Here is an 11,667-nt window from a genome sequence, read left to right as displayed (position 1 = left end):
GAGGCCAAACAGTCCCTCTGGCCCGTACCCCTAACTCTCTCTGTGAAGGACGTGTTTGTGTGAGTGCTCTTGGTGTGTTGTCTGTTGCGTTTGGCGAGGAGGAGCAAGCCCCGGTCTCATAGCCAGACTGCTGTGCCGAGCTGAACAACAAGAGCGCTCGGCAAAGCAAACAGACCCAGAGCACGAGGGACTGTGTGTGTTTGTGTGTCTGGGGATGCGTGGGGGTGTGCTGTGTATTTACGCTTTTGTGTGTGTGTGTGTGTTTTTGTGTTTGTGTGTTTTTGTGAACTTGTGTGTTTTTGTGTAGGTGTGTGTGTTTGTTTCTGTGTGTGTGTGTGTGTGTTTGTGTCTATGTGAATGTGTGGGTGGGTTCTGTGTGTGCTAGAAATGAAACTTGGAATAAGCATGGGCAACTTAACACCAGTCTCTGGTTTATAAGCATTATCCCAACAAGAAGGTTACACATCTCCTTCTAAAACTTACTCTGCATGTTTTTTCAACTACCCCATTTCCACCTGAACCCCAAGACTTGACGTTTGGAACTCCACAGCCTTCCCCACAAGCTCACACACAAACACAGCCACACACAAACACATCACTATGCATGATACTTCCTCATAAGCCAAAGCATCCAATATCAAAAGTACACATCTCAACTTGGGGATGGAACAAATTCCCCCTAAAAGCCGTGACCGAATAAGCTTGGCTACGCTGCGGCCCGTCTGGTTAATCAATGTCGACAGCGACCGAAAACACAAGCTGGATAGCGGTGGTTGCCACAGGAAAGCTCTTTCTCAGCATGCTGGGACCGGGGACACAACCACAAGCAGCACGGTGCACCCCGAATGCTGACATGGTTTCACACACACACACACACACACACACACACACACACACACACACACACACACACACACACACACCAATGCTGACATGGTTACACTCACACTCACACTCACACTCACACTCACACTCACACTCACACTCACACTCACACTCACACTCACACTCACACTCACACTCTCACACACACCACACACACACACACACACACACACACACACACACACACACACACACACACACACACACAGACATGGTTTCACACACACACACATACACCCCAATGCTGACATGGTTTCACACACACACACACACACACACACACAGATGCCAGACTGTGTTAGGGTATTGATGAATGAGAAGCCACAGGCAGGGGAAGATGGGGGAGGGTGTCTTACGGCTGCTTTCTCTCCTTTCTCTTTTGCTTTCTTTTTGAAGAGCCCCTTGGCTTGAGCTGTGCAGTAATAATGAAAGATTCAGAGATTGCTTGTTGTCTAGACAGAATGTTTAATGGCAGGCTTCCATTTTTATATGGAACTCCCTCCACTCTACACACAATCTCCCCTTTCTCTCTCTGTCTTTCACACACACACACACACACACACACACCGTTTCTTTCTGTTTCTGTCCGAGGTCAGGCCATGTACCCTGTTTCAGTGAGTCACCACACAGGCACTGAGTGATTGTTTAACATCACAGCTCTCTCACTGCGTCTGAGGGAAGAAAAACAAAACAAAACCAACTTTTCCATCCAGACGGTCAGATAAAGGAGAGAGAGAGGGAGAGAGAGAGAGAGAGAGAGAGGGAGAGAGAGAGCTGGACCTGTACTAAGCGACAGGCCAGACACACAAACACACACACACACACACAATATGCCAAAAAAGGAGCAAAAAGTCAGACATTAATCCAGTTTTTAATCCGCTCCACACACATAAATCACTCTGACTCCGGCGGTGGCGGTGGACAGTGGAGGGAGGGAGGGAGGTAGGGAGGGAGGGTGAGCGTTTGGCGTAGTGGGCAGGAGGCACGGCAGGACACAAGGGCGAGTGTGGGAATGATTAACCGAGCGTGGACGTGCCCCCTTGACAGAGACGCCCGCCTGCACGTGTTCGCCCAAAGTACAAAACACCACCGGCGCTGTGTCAACAGGATGGGTCATTTGCATCTTTCAAGGCTGATTGACTCTGTGTCTGTGTGTGTGTATGTGTGTGTGTGTATGTATGTGTGTGTATGTATGTGTGTGTATGTATGTGTGCTTATTTGAGTCTTTCTGTCTGTGTGTGTGTGTGTGTCTTTGTGAACACGTTAGTCTTGCAGACAGCCAACACCTGCTCCCTCTGTGAGATAATACCATAACGCCTTGTCTACACTCCCACCGTGTCTGTGCAACCCCGCGGCAAAACAGTAAGTCACAGAAACGCTTTAATAAACACTTCAGTAGAGACTCCGCCGATGACACCCAAAAAATAAACCCTGGGAACAAATGAACCATGTACGGGCTAGCAGTTAGGCATTGGATTATGTGTGTGTGTGTGTGTGTGTGTACGAATGTCTGTGTGAGAGAGAAAGTGTGAGAGAGAGAGACATTTCTAAATGGCTCAGCAGCTGAGACAGAGTACTCTCTTGTCTCGATACATATGGATCATCTGCTGGGTTGGGGGGGGGGGGGCTGTATGTTCCAGACCTCTTTGGGGGGGGGGGGGGTAACTGCAACTCCAACTCCACCTCCAACTGAGTGCTGAGCAGATGGGGGTAAAGGTGGCATGTTTATGTGTTCTGGAGTTCGCTGAACTGGGCAGGAGCTATTCATTAACCCTTTGGGAGGGGGGGGGGGGGGGGTCTGGACACCGCTGGTGGTGGTGACGGGAGCGGCTGGAAAAGTCATGGATTAACGGCTGACGAGGACACATTGGCCAGCCTGGTGGTGATCATCAAGTGCTCATTAGACGTTGGCAAGAGAGATATGCGTTGGGAGTGACCTCAGAATTAACAGAGGCTCTCTATTCAGTGGGGAAAGGTGTAGGTGTGTGTGTGTGTGTGTGTGTGTGTGTGTGTGTGTGTGTGTGTGTGTGTGTGTGTGTAAGAGAAAGAGGGAGAAACTCCTATGGGTCAAAGCAGATCGTTTGCTGCCACGTGAATGATAAATGTGCATGTGCGTGTGCACGTCTATCTGTGCATCAGCCAGAGTGTGTGTGTGTGTGTGTGTGTGTGTGTGTGTAAACCTGTGCACAAGTCATCTGGAAGGGTCAGACTAAACACGTGGAGTGGAGGAAGTCTGGATGTGCATGGGAGCTCCTGGCCACAACACAGGGCTCACCCCTGCCCCCCTCTCTCCACCACCCCACTCTCCCCAGCCCCGAGAGGCCCAGGCTCAGGCTACACAGCCAGACCTCCCCCCCTGAACCGCTCCAAACATCCACTCTGTTTGTTCCTGCTTACACTCCGGCTCAGGTGTGCTTACGTAAGAGAGGGTCAGAGCACATGCGGGTCGGCTACACAAAAAAGCCCCCACACATTTCTATACTGGGCACTGTTGCCGAGTGGAAATTTATCCGCTGTCAGACGTGCTGGAGCTATAGTGTGTGTGTGTGTGCGTGCGTGCATGCGTGCGTGCGTGTTGGCCAGAAGAGGAGCTGGAGATCTCCCAGAAAATCTCCCGGAAGAACAAGGCTCAAATGGTTGAGTGGTGTTGAGCAGCCACTAGACTAGACACAGAAAGAAAGTGCACTACCATTGGTGCCTCTATGTTGACATAAAAGATGTCAGGGCAATAGGCTAAGCAAGACAGCACCTGCAACGGTCTTTGTTGTGAAAGGATGTAATCATCTCCATGGTGTTGGAGATATAGTCATAAAACAGGTTTAACACGGCCTGAGCATTTCTATGGAACTGCTTTCAAAATGTGTTCTTTTGTGTTTCTTGTGATATTAATAGCCGGGACTTCATCAGCTAAACTCTGTGTGGTATGTCCTATGGGCCAAAATGACTTCCTTAATCCTTAAGGTATCTACACAATCCACATTGTATTTAGGGTCATTTGACAAACGTGCCTCCAAGTATTTGATTTCATTTTGAGGTCAGAATCTTCTCATTTCCCCAAGTAAAAATGGACTCCACACTAATCGTCCTCCCGACACACTGACACCCTCTCCTGTGGCGGTCCATCCGTCCATGAGGGGATCCCCAGGCAAGGTCACCGATAAGGAATGCGAAAGTCTGCCAAGCACGGCCAACTCTAGAGGCTGCATAGGAAGCATTCCGTCAAAGACAGACTAGGGAAGAAAGGAAAGAAAGGAAAAAAAAAAGAAAGGAAAAAAAAAACGCAGACAGGAAATGCCCTCTGCCTTTGGAGAGGATTGAACAGAGCAAGAGAGACTGCTTTGGGCAGCGTGACTGACAGGATCGCGAAGTCAGAAACAACCGAAACGACCGCGCTGCCTGCGTTTTTGAAGTCGTTGTCGACCGCTCCTGTCAAGAGGCGAGCGTGTTTAGCCGTGCGCTCTTACCTTCAAAGTGGAGGTCGGCATGTAGCATTATGCTAATGCCTCAGAACATCTGACAGGGCAGGGGGGAAAAAATTGGCTAGGAAACCCAGCCAGGAAAAAAGGGGGTTTTGATGTGGAAGAAAAGTCTGCCGTAAACAGAGTGCATATAAACCCACAAGACTGCTGTGTTTGGCTAGCACCTAGCCTAGCACTGGGAACCATCAAAGCTCAATTCCTCTTCTTTGTGTCTAGAGAGGACACGTGGAGGTCTTGCCCACTGGTCAATATCAGCGCACTGAAATAAAAACAAGAAAAACGGTTCCCATGCTCGTCTACGTTTCCCTGAGAGAAAAAAAAAGCACCTGAAACATCCATAGGAGAGCGAGTACACCCCAGTGTGGTTACTGTGCCAGCACTCACGTCACATTGCATTAAACTGACCGGCGTTTAGCGCCGAGAGCGAACAGAGCGCCGAGACGAGAGTGACCCTTGTGTGTACTGGACAGAGCCAGAGCAGGTGAGAGCCCTCTCCTCCACTGACCCGCGTTCCCACGGGAGACGGGAGCCCAGCCCAGCCCAGCCCTGCTCGCTCACACATGCGGAGCCGCTGCTCTCTCTAGTCTGATTTCCTCCACTCTGGAGAGTCAACAGGACTCCTGATTTAGATCCCGGTGCGTTGCATCCTGTGGAAGTCCGTCCCTCCTCAGACGGGAGACAGACGGGGCTATTTTCTGTCCCAGCCCGTGGACATCCCGACTCTGTCCACTTCCCTTAAATGCACTTTTCTCTCTCACACACACAGAGAGAGAGAGAGAGAGAGAGAGAGAGAGAGAGAGAGAGAGAGAGAGAGAGAGAGAGAGAGAGAGAGAGAGAGAGAGAGTGCGCTGAGTGACATGAGAACCTCCTGTCTTATCACAGGGATCAGCAGATCCCTGGCAGTCCACGCTAGTGATTGTGCCTTTTTTGTTAGGGGGGGAAGACACAGGGGTGACTTTTAGCAGAGTGGCTAAAGTCACAGTCACACACACACACAAGAAAGAAAAATAGTAGCACTCTGCAGCCAGGCAAAATAGCACAGCTCCCTCCTTGCCTGTGGCTCACGCAGACGAGCTGCCTACATGAATGCACATGGTTGCCCCCCCCCCCCCCCAAGTTAACCAAATCAAACAAGAGGACTTACATATTTTGCATTTACTAAAAAAAAAAAAGCTAAAAAAAAGCATTAGGGCGAAAGAGCTTAGCATTTTCACCTCCTCGGCGTAGTGGTATCGAGTGGTAGTGGTGAGGAAGAGGAGGAGAGGAAGAGCGGGGGGGGAGAGAGTGGTGCAATGCCAAGGTCACCGGCTCATCCCCGTGGGCAGAGCAGGCTGGGAGAACACACGGCAGTGCCCTCGCCGCGTGAAAGTCACTTTGGATGAGAGCCATGGCTAAACGAGCACGTCAACAGAGAGGGGCGAGGAGAGCCCGGGCGTCCACGCGTCAGGACGGCGGAGGACGGACAGACGTGAAACGCTGAGGCAGGCGTCTGACCTACATACGGTGCGTGTATGAGAATGAGTATGATGACAGGCCTGTACATAATGGGGAAATGGAGGAATATGGCTGAATAACAGAAAACGTGCGCCCGGTAGACCTGACACAGCAGAAATGCAGGACTCAGGGCTTATGTTGTGCCATGCGGTGTTAGGCAGCACATTGGACAAGCTCCGGGTGACCCTTGGGGCTGGTAGCTTAAAAAGGAGCATGTGCTTGATTTTCATCACTGCACCATGATCCCAATGGTATACATCGCTGGGCTGCCACTTTTACACGCACACACACAGACGGTAAGGAACTAATGACTCACAAACACAACGACCGCATGTCGGCAGCAGAAAATGGGGGAGATTTTAAAAGTGCTGGGACTAAAGCAAGCACAACCAAACACCCCATGAAATGTTTTTACTGCCTGTGCATGCGTCACATTAGAGACAGAAATAAAGAACTGGAGGGGGGAAAACTAAATACTTGGCCTGCTGCCCTATCGATAAAGATCTGTCAAAAATAATGGCCAGTCCCAACACCCCAAGGTGTTGGACCTCACAGCTCTCTCTCGTCTCGCACCCCCCCCCCCCTCCCTCACCAACCCACTCCCCTTTTCTCACTTTCAATCCACATTTTCCCATTTAATTCAGTTTAACCACACTCCTGTGTCCTCTGACTCAAACTGTTAGTGACATGCTGGCTCGGGACAGCCCGGTGGCCAGATACTAGCGGCAGCATTTACACTTAACATTTTAGTAGCGCTGGTGACAGAATATCTAGCCCTACCAAATCAGCGGGGAAAGAGAGTAAGGGAGACAGAGAGACAGACAGACAGACAGAGACAGAGAGAGGAAGAGAAGAGAAGAGAAGAGAAGAGAGACAGAGAGAGAGAGACAAACAGAGAGAGGAAGAGAAGAGAAAGAGGAAGAGAAGAGAGAGAGGGAGATGGAGTGGCATGCAACTAGAGAGAGGAGATGCTAAATAAACTAGCTAAACAGACTGAACCTCAGTAAACTATGTAGGCTGTAACACCTCACAGGACAGACAGACAAATATAGACTGAATACAGCCCACTGAAAAAGTGACACACTCAAATACAAGTGCATGAGAGCAAAGAATTGATTAGCATAAAAATCAGTTCAACTCCATGTGCATACAGGAAGGTTTGCGCTGGACAACACAGACCATTAGAAATGTATACACACACACACACACACACACACACACACACACACACACACACACACACACACACACACACAAAATAGGTCACAGGCTTCTGGGCAGAAGGTGCACAGTGTGTTGGACGATGAACGAGACAGTGATAATGGGAAGGTCTGCAGAGAATGTGGGGGGTGAAGAGGTCAAATGGCAGCCAGGCACCCCTGAGCCGTCTGGCCCTTACCCTGTCCAGCACACAGACTCACACCACAGAGAGAAAAAAGGGAAAGCAGTCTTGGCCTGGCCTGGCCTTCCCCTCACACACACACACACAGTCACACACACACAGGCACGCACAGGCACACACACACACACACACACACACACACACACAGGCACGCACACACACACACACACACACACACAGGCACGCACAGTCACACACACACACACACACACACACACACACACACACAGGCACGCACAGTCACACACACACACACACACACACACACACACACACACACACAGGCACGCACACACACACACACACACACACACACACACACACACACACAGGCACGCACACACAAACCACAGGCGGAGGGGGGAGCAGGCCATACCATAAAGAGACTGTCAAACGTGGCACACTGCAATCTTGAGAACGTCAGCAACAAAGACAGCACAAAAAGCATGCCTCAAACGTCTAGACATGTTTATACAAACCCATACACAAACACACACACAAAAACAGCGAGTTTGTAGGCCTGCAACACAAACACACACACCACACACATAATCGCATACTCTTTCAGGCTTGCCCTTTCAGAGAAAGCTGCAAAGCCAACAAGAAAGAGAGGAAAGGAGAGTGAAAAGAGGGAGTGGAAGAAAGAAACCGAAAGAAAGAAAGTAAGAAAGAAAGAAAGAGGGAGAAAGGGAGAGAGAGGAGGTTCCTGTAATCTGGGGAGACTCACCGCTCCCCTCGCACGCTTCGCATTCTCAGCATTCCATCAGCGGCCCGTTTCAAAACCATCGACGCTGGGCTAAAATAAGACGCCTGCCCGCCCGCTCTCTCGCTCGCGCACAGGACAGGACAGGACAGGACAGACCAGGAGAAACTCCACTGAGCTGAGGGATGGGGGAGAGAAAGGGGCCTCGGCCATCAGCCGCCAGGCTCACAGCAAACCTCTCCCAGGCTGCTGGAGCTCCAGTCTGTGTGTTTCAGAGGTGGCTATTGGGGAGCAGCTGCACTGTAGTCTGCACTGAGAACAGAGCACTGATGGGATACGTCTAGAAACACTCACAACCAACATCAGCAGCCTTCGCTTTATTCACAGTGGTGATGGTTGGGACCAGGTGGCTCCAGTAGGGTATGGACAGCGAAGTGAAAATGCATTTGAAGCATCAATTAGGCTAAATGGGCTGGTGCACTTAGATTCCCCATCTACAAGAGTTTGCTGGAAATAGCTTGACATACTACTTAACACCAACTGGTCCTTCTAAAGTAGGGATATTATATGATCATCTTACACATAGGGCTCTCTGAATGAATCTAAACACTGAGTTACCGGCAATGATTATTTTGATCTGATATTTGAATGTTAATGTCAGTGCTTTCAGGATTATGCTGCCGACACAAGGAGCTTAGCATAGGACAATGTCCCATACAATCGTGGAACTCTAAAGCAATGGGAATGTCTATGGGAATAGCTGGCCCCACCAACTCCTCTGTGCTTTTTCAGCCAGCATATTACCAGTTTAAATATTTAATTTGGCTCTTCCTGAAGAGCAGCGAGTGTTGGAATCTGCCTCGACCTGATCTTGGAGGTACATGAATCGCCGCGCCTGTCACCCCGCTCCAGCCTGCAGTCAAAACAATGTTTCTTCGTGTAAACGTGCAGATGTTTGGGTTGTAAGACACGGCTAAAATCCCGACGAGCACGGTCGGCGGCGCTCCAGTTCCAGGCTGCACTGCCAGCTACTTTAACTTTGACAAGACCCACAAAGTCGCATATCCCACACAATGTTTGACACATAAATTGCAACACACACGCAGAGTAGAAATCTGCCTTGCTCCGATTAATCAGTAGGTAAGACTAGCAGGGGATGGCACTGCTGCAACTGTCACTCATCAAGTGAATGATATGGTTGCACGGCTTGTCGTCGCTTTGCAACAGTTGGCCAGCAGAACGAGAGAATGATACACTGACCCTCTGAGTTGATGCCTTCTAAATACATTTTTAATAGGCTGTAACGTGACATTGCACTTGCCCTTTTCTAGTTTAGTTTTCCTATGGTTTTAGATTACCCCAGTCTTTGTAAGATAGAAATGTAGAAACAAACCTGGGACTTGAGTTCCACATTAAAAAACTGGATCTCGGGCAACAATGCGCATACAATGCATATCAAGAAAAAAAAGCACCAAAGCTATTGGATTTTTGGTGACCACTTCCATGACACCCAAAGCGTTACCGTGGAACGGTAACGTTGCTCCACAGACAGTCCTTTAAGTAATGTAGCAATAAACCCCCTCCACACATTCCGCCTCCGCGATTGTAACATTGTTTCAGAGAATCAATAAAAACATTGTTTCAGAAAATCATACAATAAAAAGGCTGGAATTAATTTGTCAGGCTGATGCATATAAAAAAGTTATTTAGCGGATTTTGGGGAACAAAACTTAATTTAGGAGTAATTACACTTAACAGGCATACTTATATGTCCGTGTGTTGAAATACACTAGTAAAAACGGCACTAACTAGTCTTAAATGGTGTGTTTAGGGAAATGTACTAACGTTAAAGCTAATCGAATAGGCAACCAAAACAAACTGGACGAGAAAGGAGTGGAGCAAACAGATCGCAACGTTGACCCAGACAGCTAACGTTAACTTTACCTATTTAAATCGTTAAACGTTAACTGTACGGGATACGTGAATTAGCTCGATCTGCTAGTCACACAATATTGAGCTAAACCCACGATAGTTGCCCGCTGAATCTTGAGTTTAAATACGAGGGTTAGTTAGGCTGTCTAAAGGCTGGTTGACCAAATGAACGATATCATTACGCATTTCGTGGCACAAGAATAGCCAGTCTTGATTATAGCTAGTTTTCACAAGCAGGCAATGCTGCGAACTAAACAGACTGGCCAGTGACCATTTGTACATCACACATCTAATGACCTGCATTGAAGACTTAGCTGGAGTAAGCATTTACGTTAGCTAGCTAGCTGGTCTTGTAAGTGGGCTATCTAGCGCTAGAAACAGCAACGCAAGGGTTGCAACATTTGAGGTTTAAATTCTTACCTGTCAACCGCAGTTTCACTGGGCCATTTCTCCTCACCCCTTGATTAGACATGTCCCTTTGTGTTCCAGCTTGACGCAAATTTATAAAAAATATTTACAAAACATAAAGCTTCATAAAAATATACCACCCTTTCCCCCGACTCCTTAGTTTTACAGTGAATGAGGAGTAATGGAGTCACGGCATTGTGGCCCGGATGTGCATAGCACTACGATTACCCTAACATTCGAGCTGCAACTCCGCAGCGGCTGTGAAAAAAGAGAAATAAAACAAACGATAAAATACTGAAAACTGAACGTTAACTCCGAGAAGCGTAGCAATATAAAGGCGGTCGTGCAATTCTACACCTAGAAAAGAACAGAGTATCCACGTTCACGCGAGAACTAAGACGTGCTCTTCTCCATCTTCGGAAGGTTGCAAGAACTGGTCGGCGCTCACAGGGGTGGCATTCTTGTTTGGAGCAGATGTAAAGTTGTGAGCTGCCCCTTTCCGCAGCTCCAACTCAACTTGGCTCTGCGCGACCGACGGCTCTCTGCTGACCTCTCCTGGCTGTGATAGAACTACAAAGTGTATTTTAATGACTAACGTCAAGTTTTAAATAAATCAACAAGAACATTATTTAATAGTGAAAGGGCATGATCATTAATCATATTTTCTCCTGCAATTAATTGTTAGACCCAGAGACCATTACGTGAAACAATGTGTTTAAAGGGGACATAATAAAAATACATGTAAAATGTAAGGTCTTTAAATGGAAGTAGGCTAGGCTACTCTTTTTTTTGTCAGATCACACCATCTGTTGCATTGTATCTGAACATAACCGTTTGTGTTCCAGATGCCTAAACACACTTCAAACAATCACATAATATATGTGCTCTGCCAGGGTACATCAGAGTAAACTGAACATCCTTACACAAGGGGCTTAACTCATGATGTAGATGATTATAATTCAAAATGAATAGGCCTATTTAATTTTTATATGATCTCAATACAAATTTCAAGTTTTTGCCTGAAATTGCACTGTGCCTACCGTATTTACAAGGGCATTGTTCCCACCTCTTTTGGGGCCTACCATCAAATGTTGGACCTCTATAGAAAGTTGAGAACCTGTAGTTTTCGTAGGAAACAGTCAAAATAACTGTGTGATGTACTCACACAGAGTTACAGAGGCTAGAATATAGTTTTTTCTTTCTGCCGGATTACAAGCATCTCTGAACTGACCACATTTCAGCCCTCTAGGTCACTTGATATCCCTTAGAAACACAACTGAGTCCTAGCACCATGTCTTGTGAAGCTGTGTGCAAAAGTAGATCAATATAGAATGAAAATATGAGTGCTTTAGACCATTATTTGC

General features: G+C 47.9%; 1 protein-coding gene across 4 annotated transcripts in view; it reads right to left on the bottom strand.

Annotated features, from left to right (window-relative positions):
• LOC143132958 (E3 ubiquitin-protein ligase SMURF2-like) overlaps window positions 1–10,725 on the bottom strand; it is a 65,275-nt gene extending 54,550 nt beyond the window's left edge. For all 4 annotated transcript variants that reach the window (XM_076292789.1, XM_076292804.1, XM_076292797.1 and 1 more), the window contains exon 1: window positions 10,316–10,725. In XM_076292789.1, coding sequence (XP_076148904.1) covers window positions 10,316–10,367 — 52 coding nt within the window. In that variant the 5' untranslated portion in view covers window positions 10,368–10,725. The remainder of the gene's footprint in view (window positions 1–10,315) is intronic.
• Window positions 10,726–11,667: the final 942 nt, after the last annotated feature.

The sequence above is a fragment of the Alosa pseudoharengus genome, unplaced genomic scaffold (genome assembly GCF_046254945.1).
Source record: "Alosa pseudoharengus isolate Yale_2024_CS ecotype anadromous, Long Island Sound unplaced genomic scaffold, YU_APseudo_1.1 YU_APseudo_1.1_scf_1, whole genome shotgun sequence".
NCBI classification, from domain to species: domain Eukaryota; kingdom Metazoa; phylum Chordata; class Actinopteri; order Clupeiformes; family Clupeidae; genus Alosa; species Alosa pseudoharengus.
Note: the sequence above shows the minus strand (reverse complement) of the source record. Positions and strands in the feature narration are given on the sequence as shown.